Source organism: Euwallacea similis, chromosome 14 (assembly GCF_039881205.1).
Source record: "Euwallacea similis isolate ESF13 chromosome 14, ESF131.1, whole genome shotgun sequence".
NCBI classification, from domain to species: domain Eukaryota; kingdom Metazoa; phylum Arthropoda; class Insecta; order Coleoptera; family Curculionidae; genus Euwallacea; species Euwallacea similis.
The window spans coordinates 75302-94939 of NC_089622.1; the positions used below are offsets into that span (position 1 = coordinate 75302).

At 36.3% G+C, this 19638-nt stretch overlaps 1 protein-coding gene across 1 annotated transcript in view; it reads left to right on the plus strand.

The window, feature by feature from the left end:
• The window catches only part of LOC136413515 (homeotic protein empty spiracles-like), a 28414-nt gene extending 10439 nt beyond the window's left edge, over window positions 1-17975 (plus strand). The window contains exons 2-3 of the mRNA XM_066397108.1: window positions 7308-7480; window positions 17112-17975. Of these exons, the coding sequence (XP_066253205.1) occupies window positions 7308-7480; window positions 17112-17327 (389 nt within the window). The 3' untranslated portion in view covers window positions 17328-17975. The remainder of the gene's footprint in view (window positions 1-7307; window positions 7481-17111) is intronic.
• Window positions 17976-19638: the final 1663 nt, after the last annotated feature.

A 19638-nucleotide genomic window follows, 5' to 3' on the forward strand; every position in this document is an offset into this window, starting at 1 on the left:
CAACTGTGACTGTTATGTTATTCATATAAAATTGAAATAACGTACGGGTACGTTTACACCGCTTGTTGGGTGTCCGCTTTAGTTTTAATATGTTTTTAAATTCGTTACAGTTAGGATTTAATTTGTAATGGGACACCTACCGGCGTGTTGAAACAACAACAAAAAAATTTGAGCTTTGCACACCATCACCTCCCATTAGCCATACTCGAGTGCTTTAATGGCAGTTTAATACACCTGCACCATTTTTTAGTTCCTATTGTATATGGTACGGTTGTTGTCAGCTCGGAACCGACACACTGCCGATAATTATCCGTAATTATATTCCCGACAACAACCACTCTTAAAATGCCACAATTCGACTAATTATTATTTAATTAAAGAGGTCCGTTTATCCTACGTTTATACTGCTATTAGATCGTTAACTGTGGCATTTAGGAAACGGTCGGGTGGTAAGTGGGTTCATTGGAAGCAAAATGTGATGGGCTAATAATGGATTACAAGTTTGTAACCGTTAATTTCATAATCCAAAAAGGATGCAGTATTAAAAAAATCAGATTGACTAGAATGATTGTGAAGTATACACAGTGGCCAACTCTCAATGCAACGAGTTCTCTTTTAGAAAACATATGTTTGAATTGACTTAATTTTTTGCAATACTTTGTATAATGTTGATTTTTAAACTGCTGCTCAAACCACTAAACATCTCACCATTTTTGTTCCAAATCAATATCTGCAATAATATCATGGACGTTATAGAATCCTATCGAATCCTGCTCTGAGAGTCCGACACATACCTACCTACCTAAAGGCTTAAGATTCGGTTCAATAAGCTAATAAACCACGCTTTCATACGCAGAAGACAAGTTGAGTAGTATATGAAGAAATCGTTGAGTCACTAACGCACAGAGCAAACCGGACATCTTAAAGACAGATCATTGATAGTAATCATGAGGAGTATTGAGCCCAGCATAGCTTCCTTTGGGGTGCCACAAGTGAGTGCCAACAGAAACCGTCACCAACAAGGACCATTTGTCGCCAAATAGGAAGCCAGCAGTCCCACATACAGAATTTTAGCTTGAGCAAAAGATTTCCATGTAAGACGCGGTCAAAAGCCTTAGTCAGATCACAAAATGTTGCAACTATGTACTCGCGATCCTCAAATTCTGCATGATGCCCGAAAGAAGATGTAAAATTCCTGTTATGAAATCATGATTTCTGGGAAAACCAAAATTCCAGTGGTGAATTTACCTTTCGTCTGGTCAAGTGACGGAGAGTTATGATATACGGACAACAGTTGCAACCAAATTTCCTATATGAAAATTGGGCGATCGTAGGAAATGAAAGCCTATAAACATCCTCAATTAAGAGGCGTTACGATAACCCTATCTCGCTACTTCGCAATTAAATTAACATATTTTTTAACTATATGGCATAATTAAGACGAAAATGTTGGCCTAAAGTGAGCCGCTCTGGTATGCTAATTAACGCGTTAACGTTATCGTATCAATTCGTTAGGAATTAGAGGAAAATTATGCTAAACAGCGTACACTCGTGACTGTAATGGGGATATATTTATTCATTCTTTGAAGGGCATGGTTCTTCGAGATATTCGGATAATAAGTTCTTATTTTTGGATTAAATAGTGATTTGAACTATAAATTCATGAGTGATCATGGATAAGCTTTGCTATTTCCATTTAAAATAAAAAATAGATTTAAATCGTTGTAGCAAAATATTCGTGTTTACTACCAGATTTAAGTTTTAGTATACGTCAGTTTTCATGCATGGAGACCTGTAGAGAGTCATAGGATTTTGGTCTTTTTTTTGATCGGGAGATGAAGAGGTGAAAAGGGCTTATAAATCTTGCAGTATCAAGACCTTTTTCATTAGATGTTTGGTTCTGACATATTTTAGAAATTTAAAGGCTCTTTTAACTCTTGACTTGAAGATTTATTCTAGTACTTTCCATATGAGAGCACGAAAAAAATTAAATCCGATAGCTTAATAACAATCATTTCTTTCTGTAATGGGTTAAATCGCCAGTTCCTCCCTAATCAAATAATGTACCTTTTCAATAATCTATAGTGCAGTTTATATGTTATTGGCAAAAAAATCTCTTATGGCTATAAAATCTTAATTTTTCTCACGTTAGACTTAACCGAATCATTTACAATTGAAAGTAACGCCATGAATGGGATTTAACACGGGCCTTAATATGGGCTAAAAAAGGTAATCCGCCGGCTTTTTCTTCACATAGGCGTTAACCAACGGCTAAAATAATGAAATTCGACAGTCAACACCTTCTTTGGACACATTCCAGATGTCTGATGTACTATTTATAACCATGATGAAAATGTTACCACAGTTGCCTTGAATAACTATGCTAATACCTTCAAAAGGTTGCATTTTTTAGCGGTACTCATGGGCTTTGGTTCCAATTTTAGAGATACTGCAACATGCTAAGCATTCCTATAAATTATACTCTAGAAAACTCGGCAAATTCTCAAATGCTGTTAACTCAAAAATATAAAAAATTTTAAGCATTTTTGCATGACGACCACAAAACCACTCTAAATGTGTATATCTACACCAAGTAATGTTTTATACCCACCAATCTGCTGGAAACATAATTGGTCTCCAATTTGTACCACTTTGTGTACAAAAGGCACTTTACATACAAAGAATGCGGTTAGGTAACTCGCTTTTATGCAAGAACAGGGATTATATGTACAAATGTCTGAATTTTTTTAGCTCAATTAAGTACCTGCTGTTGCGATTGTTCAATTAAGCCCTCTATTAACATAAACAAACTTACTTTAGTTTAAAAACAACCTCAATAACTGGCGTTATTATTATTTTGTAGACCCATTTCAACACCTGCAGCAGGACCGCTTTTATACGAGTTTTTTTCAGTGGCTTAACAACGCATAAATCATCCTCCAAATATCTCGTAAATATTTATTCAAAATCAGCGTTGTTAATGTGTTTTTTTAAGACCCGCCTAGACGATTAAGCACAAAAAGTTGGCTTTAAGAAAACAAATTAAGAATCGAGTGGACTTCCCACACTCAGCCTCGCACAATACCATAAAACATTTACAATAAGAACTGAATGCCAGTGGCTATTACTCGTTAGATTTGATCGTTTGTACATGTATTTATTGAGTTCATTAATGTTAATTGCAATATTGATGGTATTTTTTTGTTGTATGGTGCTTCTTGATCATCCTTAGGTTATACTGCTGTTGTTCGAAAGGAGGAAATGTTGGCTTGCAGTTTAAGTGAATATATGCTCTTTCAGTAGGCTTAATAGCTAAAATGAATATTACCGAAATGTACATATGTACATTTCTAGTATTATATATATTTATTTATTTATTATTATAATATATCTATTTCAGTTTTTTAGGCCCTGTATCTCAGAAAGCTTAGGAAAAGTATTATTGATTAAATTAGACTAAATTAGAGAGAAATTTATCTAACAAGTACGGAAAGTGACACTTTGCCATCAACGGCGGAAATTGATACCGCACGCCGACTCCGGTTGATCGAATGCTGTGAAGCGTTCGGTTAACGGATAACTGGATAATGGAGATTAAATGAAATATGGGTATTTGGCATAATCAGGGCAGTCTCCGGTTGAACCGAGTGGTTTTACAGTTTGTGAAACAGGAAAAGAGAAAATAAAGAACGGAATCCATGATATATGAATCTCTCAGTGGGTTTCTCACAAGTCCTTGTAGAATCCCCCGTGGAGGAGGTGATGTCTGTACGTCTCACTGCCCACTGCCAAAAAGTCAGAATAATTCATATTTAGAACAATTAACTTATTCAGTAAAATTCGATTAAAAATTCACATGTTTATAATAGATCAAAAGTTCCAAAACTCAAGGTTGAAGGCACATAACCTTCAGTTTAAATGATTGATTGATTGAAATGGAATGTCATGAAAGATATCTTGACACACGTCATACTGGATAGATTTCCAGAACAGCGTAGCGCTGACTTCGAACGATAGAGTAATACACTGGAAATCTGCAAATTTTAGTTTTCAATTTTCGCAAGATCAAACTAACCGCTCCTTATCAAATTAAACAAAGAAACAAAACGAATTCCTCGAAATCAACATTCAAGTGCTACATCATTCGATCGGTGAAACTCCCTGAATGCACCCATTAACACCATTGAATTTTAAATGTTAAAACTGACACGGACTATATCCTTCAAGTTAAAATTAAATTTAATACTAATTAATTTCATTATTAAAATTTGACTTTCTTTTATAAACTGGGCTATAATCCAAGACATGGCATAAAGACGATTGACACCATCAACAACGTGACTGAGTAATTTCAAAAGAGTCAGCGAACAGTAGTAACAATTTCGCAGTAACACCCCACCAACTTGAAACTTGCAGACAATACGTGGATAAAAAACGGATCGCACACACTCACACAAAACCTCTCTTACTTTTTGAATGTCATATTCACGGTCTGGCGAGCCGGTAACAAACGGCCCTTTTTTAAGGGGCGTGAAACTAGATTAAGGGCATTGTTAGAGCCTATTATTAAATTAATTCGAGAGTCAATCATAAGCCAGTTAGGGCTCGGAGCCAACGCTAAAGAATAGATTAACGATAAAATCTAACGAGCAGCCGTCACCATTTGATTTTTATTGTGTATCTTATTGACTTTGTATTGTGTTGTGTGAGCTAGCGTGGGTTGATTTCCTAATTCGTTTTCTTATGCATTGATATTTTCTTAATTGATCTTTAAAGGAATGGCGTACGGTAGCTTATGGTTGATGTAATTAATTTACTTATACGAGCTTATTGGATAATGGTGATATTATTTAGTAGGTAGCTGTAATCTGTTACGCTGCATAGACGGAGATACGTAGGTTATCAGTATCAATCACCGATAAAAAATGGAGCTTATTTCATGTACTTCTATTCTACTTTTTGTGCACCATAGTAAAGCTAATGATTAAAGCCACGCTGCATTAATTATTTATTTATTACTGAGCTGCTGAATAATATTAAGTAATTAACGTAATTAGTTACTAATTATAAATCATCACATATTAACAATTAATTCATATGATTAATTACTAATAATCAACAAAGTCGTTTGAGGCAAATGGACGTAATTTGTTTACACCAACGTAAATTTATATGACGACATGATCTTTACGGTTAAAATATAATTGATTTGCATAATTTTAGAGAGCACGATACACATTTATCTATTAAGATGTATTTAACGAAATGCAGGTATACAATGCCTATCTGCAGTTCATCTTCTCAAATTCATTGACACTGAAATTTTTCATATAAGATGCAGGGTGTGGTTTTCAACTCAGTGTTTTATAAGTTATTCCCAAAACGGCTGTACGCGTAGCTAGGTACTAAAATGTACTGCAAGGCAGATTCTCCACAATGTGTTTTCTGAAAGTTGTTTAGGAATTAGAGAACTTTCCGAAAGTAAAAAATCATTGGCGTTTAAGTTAGCGAAGCTTCTCCTTGGGATTAAAAACTTATGGATTACAATGGGTGCGTCCCGCCAACTTGGAAATTTTTGGAAAAAAAACTGTTAATGGAAAGTTTATTGCGTCACTGGGTAAATGTAGATCCTGGAAACTTCTAATGAGGTTTTGCAAGGTTGTTTTCGAGAGATCAGCGTATTCACATTTCAAGTTCACTCAAATTTGAGTTGGAGATAACTAGGAGAAAATTTATTGAACCGAAAAATGGCTGCTTCTCATGTAACAAAAAAATGTGACCCCATTTCAGAGAAAAATGACCTTTTCTCTGGCTGACAACGCCAACAAACGACTCGGGCGTCGACATAACTAAAACACGTGCTACAATTTAACACCGCGGTCTGGCAAATTTGTCTTGCCGTTTAATATATACGCGCCTTAACCAAACACATATGGCACGACCGACGCGACGGCCAATAAAACAGCTCGGCCCACGTAAGCCCCGTACACAATAGAGCTGTGTTGCGATTTCACAAGTCAATTAGCGCGTTGCGTGCTTGCGCATCATTAGCCAGCGATCGTTACGATATACCGAGGTGAAGTTAGCTGTGCTCTCTCGTCCGCTCGATAAGTGTTCATTATGTGGAAAACGGACCTGGCAGCTTATTTCCGAGACTCGGAACCTTATTATTATTGTATTAACTGCAAATTGAGGTTTGGTACTTACTTCTCAAAAATTGCATGCTGTGCAAAACCTGTATGGGTTTAGGTAATCATTGATATTTCCAATTCATTATAGGAGCAAGGTTGGGTCAATATTGGGTGCTAATAGGCCGTAATTGCACCTCTTACCACAATCATAAATGTTGTCCTTATAGTACATATAATATCAAACTAATCGACGTGTTAAAGATCAACATTATGACAATGACAGTAGCCAAATTTGACACATGAATAAGGTTAGAAATTTTGCATCAGATGTGAAATTTTATTAAGCGTGTACTAGATTTCTCATTTCACTTATGCGTCACATTTGGCTACTGTCTATGTCCATTAATTTAAAATAATTAATGATACAGGTTAATTCAGGTTAGTCAAAAACGTCTGTTTTCGATGATGAGCTAAGATTTTCAATGAGTCCAGGAAGTTCGATACTTGCAGCAATGTATAGAAAATTTATACAATAATGTTTGGATCCAGAGTGTCAAACTATATCAGAGAATAGAGTGACAGATTTCTCACAACTTCCTCGTATTAAAAATGAGTACTGCTTTCGCGATGAAAACAAGTTCCACCTTACCGCTTTTTCCGCTACACACTTAGCGGCAGTGAAGACTTCAGGCAATTTTCCGTCGTTAATGAACGTTAAATTTCGTGCCCAGATTACGTTCTCGTTAACAAGGGACGGCCGTGTTCCCACGTGTACTTTTCGAACATTTAGCTTTAAATCTATTTGTTTTCGAAGAAAACCAAGGACTCACTATTACAGTGATATGAACAAACTCGTGTTCCCACGTGGGTCTCCCGGTCGTTCACTCTCACCGGTCGGCACCGGTGAAAGCCGGTCGAGTCGGACTCCTGCAAAATATAGATTTTTTTATCACGTTGAATGTATTTCAATGTATTTTTCTTTTCGCGTTGATTTTTTCTTTAAAAATGTTTCACTTTTTGATGAAAATTTTTATTATTCATGCAGATTATCAAAGTACGACCGGAATCCGACATCTGTCCAGATTGGATATAGGGTTGTAATGATAGAGCATTGAAGTTATAATTTAATGCGCCACAAAATTGATTTGAGTTGTACAATATATCTGATCTTTTCAGGTCCTGACATACCTGGGTTTTTGCTGCAACCCTTTAGAAAACCGAAACGAATACGAACTGCCTTCAGTCCTTCACAGTTGCTGAAGCTGGAACACGCGTTCGAAAAGAATCACTATGTTGTGGGCGCCGAAAGGAAGCAGCTGGCGCAATCACTTTCCCTTACGGAAACTCAGGTAAATCTCATCACTATGGATAATGTATCATGTAGAAGTGAGGAAATGAGAAATCCACAAATATTCAATAACAGAAAACTTCAGACATCTTTCAAATAGCACGGGATGCGTGAAGGAAGTAAAATTTTTTCAATCTCCAACGAAGGTATTACTTCCCGCACTTGTTAGGTAAATAATCATTGGCTCTTGAATAAATTTTAGGCCATAGAATGCATGAAATAAATTACTTCACACACACACATTCAATTCACGCGCTAATACTAGATTTTATTAGTCAGAATCATTAGAATTCATGTTGCAAATAGTCGTAGGAAATAAATATCTCGGATTCTCCACCATCAGCGAATTCTAGTCTCGATGTAAAAAAAGTTCATTTCACACCTTAGTTGCATAAATAACTGCTCTATAACATAAATCTAGGAAAAAGCATTCAACTTTCTTTGACTGCAATTGGAGAATAATGAGTTCAATTGAGTCCATACGTACCACACCGTACCAAAATTTGTTACATTTCTATCTATTAAGGATGATAGTGGACCGATACGTTAATATCATAATAACATAATAAGGGTTTTACTTATCGAATCGATCTGATCGGTTTTCGGAAGAGGCAGCTGTTGCTTATATCTGCACAATACGTTCACTTGGCGTCTCATGCTTAGTATTGCTGAGAGATATATATTCCAATTATAAGGAGTAACAAAAAATCAAGGCCGAAAAAAACTAAAGTAAAATTACCCTAAAGAAATGAGACCAAACCGCTCATTATCATATGATACTTCATTCCAGATAATAGCCTCGATAAGTATCTCGCGTCTACCACCTCAAGACGTAAATTTGTCCTGTTTGCTCACATCTGCATCGATCTCGGTGATTTTTAGCAATAAACCGTCTAATATTACTGTTATTTAGTCCCGACAACGACATTATAAATTAATTTAACAGAAGAACGGAATGCGAAAGGCAAACCATCCGATCCGAGAGAGCCAAAGGTAGAATTAACCCGTAGCTCGAATTGAAACACGCCCTAGGCCTCAAAGCAATTTGAGGCAATTTATTAGTCTAAACCAGAGGCAGAACGTGTTATTAAATTTTTAATTTTGATCACTTTACGTTATCAATAATATTAATTAAGAGGCTGAGAATAATAGCTTATGAAAAAACGCGTATCCCTCTCGATGGATATCGTCGAGTGGGTTGTGCCCCCGGCTTTGGATACAAACCAGTACGTTGATGGTACAGATAATGCAAGTGCAGTTCACCCATTATGCACAAGATGCTTAAACAAATTATTTCAATGCAGTTTAGCCGAGTGGAAAATTAATACGTCTCGGGAATTTTTGCCTCTGCGGCACGGTATTTACTGAAGCTAAACCACCTAATTTGTTTACTTGCTGCGTTATATTAACTTCCTTGTTGAAGCTATCATTTTTCAATTCGTACGTACATATTTGCATATTGCATAAGACCGCTAAGAGTGAAATTTATACAACAAAAAACCTTTTAAGAACAATTATTCCGGAAGGCTCAACAGTTATGAATTGTGGCATTTTCACGAGTAAAAAGACATTAAAATAAAAGGGATGTAAGTACAGAACACGCTCATGGTGTCTGTAACTGTAATTTAAACACAAAATGACTGTTGAAAAGATCTTTGCTCTTGTTGAAGCAACTGATCATTGAATTGACTGACCATTGATTAACGATTTGGTAATAGTACTAAAACGGAATGTTCAAGCGCTGCAATTAGTTCCTTAGAATCCTTAAAGTCGCTTCCCAACCTACCCCTTTTGATTCCATATGGGTTCCCTCCCCCTCCTGCATTTGACCACCAGCATTTTCGATAATCTTGCCTTGTATCATCACTAGTCCATTGTCACCGTATTCCTGTACGCTGGATCCTTCATTCTCTAAAAGTTCATCTGGCAGAAGACACCATAGATATTTTTTCCTGGTGGTTTCTTTCTTCCCAGACATGTCGTGACTTTGTAAGCGGAAGCGTCAATTCGACCCATCCCACCACCTGGGGTGGGGCAGTCCTGGCCCATAAGGGTATCGCAAATATTGTCGGTCTTTGCCTTATAAACTGTTCTTTTTATGCTAAAGAAGACCTGCCCATTTTTTTCCATGTTTTCACTAGAAAAGACGTGCTATTTATTAGGCTAAATGCTTTGGCGACTCGGCTCCACTATCGTAGTCACGCTTGGGGTCAATTATGGTTGAGAGACATACTCCCAAGTCCCTGAACATCTCTACGATGGAATGACTGAATTCACCCATCGCCCATTTGTTGATTCAATTGGTCACGACTTTCTGAACCAGCGTCTTGCCTTGGTGCTCTTCAGTAGTTTTAGTTCCACCAGAAAAATCGTCCGCCACTGATCCTTCGGATAATAAAAACTGTTTTCAATTCTCTGTTATGTCGTGAAAAAGGGAATTTCTTTGCTTTTTTTATGTCGACAATTCAAGAGCAGTTTCTCAATTCATCTCCGAATCTAATTAACCCAATGACATTTTATTTCTTCGTCGCATATAATAATGGTTCGAAAAGGACCATTACCTAAAGGCAATAATAGTGAGAGCACACAATAAATTAGAAATTCAATTCGGCGTATCCAGACCGCTAGCTTAGATCAACGGCAGATGTGCCATCAGCTAAATGTAAACCAAACACTACGTTACATTACGTTCCAACATGGCGTCGAACATTCGCCAATGAGGATCATCCGCGGCTCCATTGTTGTTCCCGAAGCGAAAGGTGTGCAGAGGGTTGAAGGGGGCCCGTTGCTCCCTTTTTCGCTGCGCTAATAGACCCGGCGTAAGTTGATCGCTTAGGGGTTGCGATGCGCGCGCGCACCTCTATTATCGACCGAACGAGACCCGGGGGATTTGCCGGGATAATAGAGCATGATTGGGCGAATTATTTGAACAATTGTCTCCCTAAACATCCCCTCATTTTATGACGACCATGGAGATTTGCTTTATTTTATTTCGTGGGGTAGTGCCGAAGTTTATTTAAACGCTGTTTAATGGTTTGTTGCATGGGAAAATGTGTGGCTTGGCGACAATGAGAAACTAAAACAGCACATGTAAAGTTGCGTCGGTTTTTACTGTATCCGTTTCATCTAAATCATTTTTTCATTCGTCTCTTTTGAAGTAAATCCAAAAAAACGCTAATACCAAGTTGTAATACTGCATTATTAATTTCTTTGAATTTAGATTATGTGTAATCCAGCTTTAAAAAAACAATTCCAAACACAACTCTATGTGTCTATGAGTTTGAACATCTCTTCTTCTCATTTTGGTCATTAAAGTTGTGAGGATCTTCTTTCGCAGTTTACTACTATCGGTGGGTGCAGATTTATAAATGAGTTCTTTCATAGTTTCCTATAAATAATAATCCAATAGGGAAAGCTCTCGTACACATACCGGCCAATGAATGACTCTATCGTCTGAACTGACTCTACCGAGAAATATTTCTGACAAATAATCAAGCTCTTCTAGCATTATGGGACCGAGTATAACCTGATCTATGAACACGTCTTTAGGCTTCGAAAATGCTTCAAACTCAGCTAAATTTTTATGAAGGAATAGGTCCTAATTTTAAGCCAGCTGTTTTTCAGGTCAGGGTTAGTCAGAAAGAGCATACTTGTGTAGATATATTTCGGTGGTAATTTGCACGTTTTGATGCGAAACAATATATTTCTAACATACATATCTCTTGGTTTTCTTCACTTAAAAAAAGTCGTTGAGGATTTTCAATTTTGAACCCCAAGTCAACCGACGTCGTATCTTTTATGAATTATGGAAATGGACACCCTGTATGTAATTGGAATCATCATTGCTGCTACTACACACCCCAAAAAGATAGAAATTGTTGTTTTTCGGTCCAATTCAAAATCATGGCAACGTTTCTGGCGACGCTTTGGAGAAGTGAAATATTTATTTTTGGGTATAGCCAAAAATATTTTGTGCTTATGTTTAATGACGTCAAATAATTTTTTCCATAATGCTTATCATCTTATTTCAGGTTAGTAAAAAATCTCTTATCATAAATCACTGTTCGGTTGTTCAAATTCCAGCATTTTTCTGTGTGTACTTATTGGCACTATCTACATATATTTTCATCAGTTTTTTATGTTATTTTTTAGAATTTTCAGAATACATAAGTGTACAGTAAAAGTCCGGCAGGCTCCATTTTTGCCGGTAAATTCATCTACTATATTACTACCTCAGAAGGTATAACAACTGTTACCCATAGAGATGTAACTGTTTTTAAATGATTAGAGAGTATTGTGAGGAAAGGTGGCGGCAAAGGTATTAATAACAGGCTTCAAAGTGGTCGTGACGTTACATGCAGAAAAAATACTTAGTAATTATACATTACATATTGCTTGCATTGACATGAACTGTGAAATATCTTGTTAAGTATAATGTGAGGGTGGTGTTTCAACAATACTCGCTATACTTTATTTCCGGGAATGAGGAATAAATTAACCACAATAATTTTGAGAAAGTGGAAATTACTCGTATATTATTACGACAAATATTGGTTATTTACTTGGACCGGTATGCCCGAATTGAAGATCCAACTGAAGTCGGTCGATTTTACACAAGGAAAACAATTGAACCTTATTAAAGCTAATAAATAGATTCCTCTTTTATAATCATGGGAACCAGACAGTTGTTCCTTTTTATAGCTCACCAATAATTTTGCCACATTAAAAATTCTCAACATGACAAAGAAGTTGGACTACTTACTAATTCCGCTGCCATAGACATTCTGAGAAATTAGAAAAAAAACCGTCCAATTAGGTGTTGTTTTATTCAAAGGAGGTTGTAGGAGTGTCGATGCTGCTGCAAAGAAAAATATGGCTGACAAATACGAGACAACAAAAAGGTAAACTTACTAGTGATTAATAATTTATAGTTTAGAACGATTGAAAACGAGCCATTAATGGTGGCCGGTATGCAAATTAATGATTGACTAATTATTATATATAGCGGGTTCATTAATGGCGGACCTAGAGTGAATGTCCTCTATACTATATGAGAGGTATTGTAGTCGTCTCGAGTGTTAGTGCTACTCAAAAATTGGTAAAATATGCGAGTATTATTCTTATGCGAGGAAATGCAGATTAAAATTACCTTTTTTTCTCATTGGTGCACTCTTAAATCAGTAGTGATAATTACAGGTCTGTATGGACAGAGCCGACCCGAGAGGCAAGAGATCCGACCTGGCCCTACGGACCTGGAAGCTTTATTTTATAGCAAATCTAACTAATCACTTACTCATGTCTAGTTTATTTAAATAGCCAGATAATTTTAACATAATATTAGTTAAAAAGTGTCTGGTTTCTTGACCACAAAAATCTATTTCGAAAACCAGTCACGACTGACTGAAACCATCTATTCTGCTACAATATGAATTTCCAATTTTTTTCTTTCCTGCTAACGATATTCAATATTGTAAATTTTGAGTTTTGACAGATACAACAGACATAGAGAGTATTCTATTCAATTTTCTTTATCTTCTATAACTACAGAGGTTTCCTACATAAAGAGGGGTTGTGTAGGGTTTTTTATCAGTTTACTATGTATAAAACTATTCTCCTGTTTTTGCCTTGTCAAAATGGCCTTATTGTCTTTTAGTAAATGAATTTTATTTCCCGAGAATCCAACTTCACCTCCGTGTGGTGTAATGATAACGACCGATATAAAATTTTTGCTGAGGTTTGAAACATACAAGACATTGTTCAAATATCTGGTAATATCAAACCTGAATCAATAATGAATCATCACTCCGCTTGGTTATCAGCTTTTGTATGTAGCAAAAATGTTGCGCTTCTCTGCCTTGTCCTATGGTTTTGTTCTCTGTTTTTCCTATGTCCGGACCTGTTGTCTTTTCGAAAACCACATGCTTATTCCTTGTGATTTGTTTAAACTTCCATAGCCAATATTGTCTCTGCAGTTTCCGGTTCAGTGCTTTTTGTGCTTGATATGCCATATTTTCGTCACTTTCAACATTTTTAAATCTATGTTTTTTCAGCTAATGGTGTCAATTCCTATAAGGTCTCACAGTGGGCATGGGAATCCGGCAAAGTTCGCATAATTTTTCAAATAGGTATTTCATCGGATGTACGTGATTTAATTCTTCTAGTGGAAAAGTAAAAATTTCAAGTATACATATACGCTGTATCAGAGGCTTTCTCTTGTTTAAAGTTAAAGAATTCTCTCAATAACTCCAAATTTTGGTGGCTTTGTATCCTTAATCTCACACAGTGTAACAAATATGGCATTGTGTATGTTCATGCGTTAAACATTTTTTAAAAATTACAATAACCCGGTGACTTCCGCACATGTGAATTCCTTGGTTAATCTCCATACTTTTTTGCCCATTGCACTTTTCGTCCCAGTAGGAAATATCAAAACGTGCGTTCCAAACAGGACAATGCCGAACAAAACAATCATTCCCATTTCCCAGTTCAATTCCCCTGCAGGATTCAAATCGACCTGTCGAAATTTTATTGGGTTTTTATTTGGCTATCCGAGACTGGATTAAAAATTCAAATATTAATCTGAAGCCGGCGCACGTATGAACTGTTTACATTCCATTAAAATATACGGGGAAACCATTTAACCACACGTTTCCAATTATCATCACAAACAAATGAACGACGAAACTAGGGCTTAAAATAATCGAGTCCCCCACGCCCGATCTTAATCAGTTAATCATTTTATTAGTCTCGTAATGTTATCCCGGTCCTGATGCGCCTCGAACAAGAAAATGGTAAGGGACGCAGTAGGGCGTTCGGCGAAGGGTCCCGGAATGGGAATCGATTGGGTTAATTGAGTGTGTCGTCGAATTATCTCATTTTCAAATTTCGATAGGGCCAGGGGTGCAGGGAGTGATGAAATATGAGCATGAAAGGGGATGAAAGGGATGCTGGTGATATGATATACAGGATGTCCGTTTCTGAAGCTCAGCCGTGGTATCTTGGTAACCATGGAAGGTACGAAGTCGGTTAACTTGGGGCGAAATTTGAAGTTCAAGAATTGTTTGTAGTGGGCAGAGTGTGTGTTGTATGGGAAACAACAAAATTAGGAAAAAATAATTAAAGAAAATTGTAAGAGGGTCCATCCTTCATCTTCAAGTACAGCGCCTTCTTAAATTCCACATTGATCTTAAAAGGTCCTTTCTTCTTATTTTGGTCCTTAAAGTTTTGATGATTCTCCCTCGTAGTTCATTAATATCAGTGAGAACAGATTGATAAATGAGGTCTTTTATAGTTCTCCATAAATAATAATCCAATAGGGAAAGGTCTAGTAAACGTGCCGGCCAACGTACATATGTATGTACGTCTCCATTGTTATTTGGCGGAGCACTATCTTGTTGGAACCAAAAGTTATTCAAGCGATTGAATTAAATCTTGGTATCCATGTAATAATGTAGTTCGAAAGTCCATTTTGTGGATTTTTATGTGGGAAATATTTTGTATTATTGTAGTATTATTATGGAGAAGTAGTAGACATGAAAAATGAGTTATTTTAACGTTTTTCATATAAACTTTTATTTTTACGTAACTTCCCTGACTTCCCTTGAATCGCAGCCTCACTTCTCCTTCCCACTTCCTTGAAACATTAATAAAACAAGATCGTTCCTGTCTCTTTTATCATGCAGCTTAAAAGTAGAACAATATTTGTTCGTTAAGCAACTATTGCAAAACTGTCATCAGACAGTGATCGACATGTCATAAGTCAGCAACTTTGTAAAGCGAGGAGTCAATCTTAACAAGACATTTAACTTCATCCCAATATTTAGGGTCCCACCACCCGCCTTTTCCATTTCTGGCTCAATTTGTCTCGAAACAAAAATCTACCGATTTCAGTCAAACATGATGACGCCATTTCTTTTCCCGACTGGATGCAAAGTCTGCGTCATGTTTATATTGTCTGTAGAAATATGATTCGAGTCCCTGGGCGTCCCGGAAAAATAACAAATGACTCGCGCACCGGATACAGGCAAATTGTCTCTGGAACGATATGGGGGGAATAAAAAGGAGCAAAGGAATCGACGTTGTCGATTTAATATTTGTGTGTAGGCAAAATAAAGTGTATGGGGTCGAAATCATTTGTCAAGTGCTTAATGGTTTGTGAATCGTTCCTGCTTTTGCAGCGACTCGGTGGGTGTAGCCGACGCTTTATCACTTGTATGTGATCCTTTTATGTTTTCTTTACCTCTTCTTCATCTATGCAATACGTGAAAAACGACAAACTTCCTGCCCCATGTTCCATGATATCTTTTAGGTGCTAATTGTCTTAATTAGCGTCATACATGGGGTGGTGGAATTAAATTGCGCGGGAATCTTCAATGAGCTCTCCTGAAAAGCAGTTTCCTGTATATATGGTTGGAAAGTAATGTGGTTGGGTGGTCTTTTCGTAATAAGTGGCATACGTGCGCATATAAATAACATAATAAATGTATAGTTTCTAGGGACCATTATTTTATTGGCACAATGATGCGCGTGGTTTATTAATTAGCTCGCCATTGCCATGAATAGTTCTTGATTGGTTGAAATTTTTAACAGTGTGTTCGTTGAAATAATACATAATTTATAGTGTACAATACGCGGCTATTGAATGTATACATATATGGAAAGAACTTGTGTGCAGAAGAATAAGAATTTTCCTCAATATGAAGACCTCTATTTCTATAAACAATGAAGCCATCATATGAACATTGAAGATACGACACCAAACAAGAAATAGCGTTGTTCCTGAGGGCCTTATGGTCTGATTAATTTTGTTACTGAAAAATCATTTTTTCAGAAATCGACAGGATTTTTAATTGTTTCTAACAAGCCAGAGCAGCACATCCATTAATCTACAACCACAGCGATAATAAGGCGATAACAAGTATTTCCGTATTGATGAAATTGAAATGAAAGTGAAATTGAAATTGAAATTTTATCCTTTGCATATCCATCCTCCTGCCTTCTGCGTCTGTTATCTCTTTGTCCCTCCTTCGGAACGGGTTCCCTACATTCGTAGGGAGAGGCATCCAGGGATCACCGCGTAAAGGTGTGGAGTTGTTCCAGAACTAGCCTGAATTATTCGAAAAAATACTGTCAATTTTCAAAATAGAAAAAATTTATTATCACACAAAGCCAAAGAATGAATTGAAACTATCTATTTCGCTCACGTTTTACGTCCTCGCTAATAAGGGTTGGTCGTGCTTCCACGTAATCTCTAAACATTTTTGACTTTTCCGTTCCACTGTCTCAGTTGAAGCTAACTTCGTCTCTCCATTGATGGTCTCATTTTTTCATACCCAATTGCTGTTGCTGTACGGTCAATTTTCCTTAAGGAGCCCACACATTATTAAACGAATTGTGTAATAAGTTGTCAAAAAATGACAGTGTTTGATATGTTACGACAGGCCTACCACTGAAAAGTCTTGCGGAATAAAATGTTGGTGGCAACTGTACGTTAATTCAGGTTAGTTCAAGGGTCTTAAGTCTGTCTACAACTTTCGTATTGGGCTGCACTAATAAATCATTTAATGGATTAAAAGAATTTGCCATATCTCAGAGAAAACATTGTCAATACTCAGATAAATATCTTGTTTCAGGTGAAAGTATGGTTTCAAAATCGACGGACCAAACACAAACGAATGCAGCAAGAGGAAGAGGCCAAAACTAGTCAAGGTGGCACTAAGTCCAGTGGAGAATCACAGACTAACGCCCAACTCAACAAATGGAAACAAGAAGCGCCAGATGAGTATGGCGAATATATAGACATGGACATGGAGGACGATTGTGTCAGTGACGTGGAAAGTGAATCGTAGAAAATAACATTTTTTATTACTTCCCCAACAATGTCAAATGCAATAATATTAATGTCCTTGGAATGGCTTCTTTGTGTTCTAATCCTCGGAAAACGGCAAGGGCTCCACCCCAATCGCCTACTTAAGATGGATAGTGAACAGCCAACAGTTAATCAGCCCCAAATTCGGGGCTCGTTTCCCCAAAGCATTAGCAAATCTGGCAACGTTGCCGGTTAAACTTTATTTTACCCTCGGGATCGCTCCATTTGCTGAGCGTTTATAGCCGAGTCTGCCAGATTTATCGATCCCGGGAATTATTTGCCAGGAAGTTCTTAGCCTTTTAGGACTTTCTCTAGAGAACCGACTTTTGGAACTATAAAATAATGTAATTCTCTCTGTTGTGAAAATTCAACTTGTTTTCCGTTGAACATTTCTAGAAAACAAGCCGTTCCAGGGGGATACCTAGGAGATGTGAATCGCGAATATTTCCGAACGAAGATTTGATATATTTGGAAAAATCCGACAGTTTGAAATTGGCGACCAATATCTCCTAAATGGTTAGAGCCACAAGATTTATTAAGATTAGAAATAAAGGGAAGTTGCATTTTATGGAGCTCGTTTAAGATTTGTGATTGGAGTTTACCCATTTTCCTTAATCTAATCGGAAATTTTCAAGTCTACATTCAACTAAAAAATTATAGAAAAACAACCCTCCGCACAATGTTGTTAAGGTTCGGAAAACTAAATTCTCAACACGAACCTTAGAAATTCCCAAACCCAATGAATAACAAACAAATTTCATATAAGTTAATATAAAAAAAAACAAAACGGACCAAAAAAATGTAATGTAACATCAACGTGACACAAAGGCTTATGGCTAACCTGAACTAAATTTGAATAATAAAATTTTAAATTATGTTTGATTTTGGTTGCCCCTTCAAAAATATCATCAATGTTGCCATAGAAAAAAGTTAGAAAAGAGAAGACGGAGATGAATATCAAGAAAGCAAAAATTGCAAAATGGAAATTTGGAAGAAAATCAATTTTTCAGTCAATTGGAGAAGCTCTCTGAACATTAACTGTAGAGACATTAAACATTTCAAACTTAAACTACTTCTCGTTCAGAACACGAATCTTCTGTTTAATTTAAAGTATGCGCTCCCCAAAAAGCGAAATTTCCTAATTCAATCTTGTAAAAAATAAAAATAAAAGTAAAAAGTAAAAATAATCAATCTTGAGTCTCCAACAGTTTTTGAGATGGCGAAAGGCTTAAAAAGTATTCGTCGCGAATATTCGCCGATAATTTCGGAATTTTCTCGAAGGCGTATAATAACGTTCAGGAACCTACACAATCTCTAGGTGCAAATACCTACTACATAGGGTGACTACAAATTATCCTTGTTCGAGAACAAATAAATACAAGCTAATGACGAACAATAAGATAGTAATTTTAGACACCTTGATGTAAAGCGAGTAGAACATCTCTGAGGAGGATTGTTCCTTCTTAGTGATAATATACTTTGGTCAGTTTTCTGTAGTGCCAATAATATCGCCAAACTACGTGTCTGTTTTCCCTGTGCCAATTTTTGCAATTCTCTCTGTGTGTAAAGACGATTGTATATTTATTTTTCCTATTAAATTTTATTTATTTGTAAATAAAAAGTGTAAATAAAGAGGTACCCGCCGAATGTAGGAGTGCATGTCAATATGGGGAACTCTGGTTTTCAAAATTAGTGTAGGACATTTAACGAAGCTTAAATTATTTATTTCTGTGATGTTTGTAAATATTTTTGTTATTTTATTTTATACTGTATGCTGTATGTATGAGACATATCTCCTGTATCATATGTATATTCGTAAATGTATGTTTGTCAAAAAGTCTATAAATTTTATTTTACGATCAGCTTCAGTCAGCTTATATTTTACAGATTTAATGAGTGTCAATATAAATTATCATTATGTTGTTTATTTTTCATCCAAAAGCTTAGAATGAAATATTGTTTGAAATATCCAAGAAACGTGTATGTATTCGTTGAAAAATGGTTGTCAAATGAGAAATGGTCTGGAATAGTTTCATGGTATGTGAATTTAAGCCCAGTTTTATGGTGTTTTTATCGAGTAGACATAGGCAAACTACCTATTATAAATAAAAGTAGTAGTTAACGTTTGTAAAGAGTACAAAAATACAAAGTGATTTTTAGTAATTCTGCGTTTGATTTTCCTTTCAAAGCGTGCGAGAGCTTCTCGAAGTACATATCATGCGTATGTTTACGTACAGTGAGTCAGATGTAAGTAAACCACCATTTTTTAGGTTAATGGTGGAATTTTTATA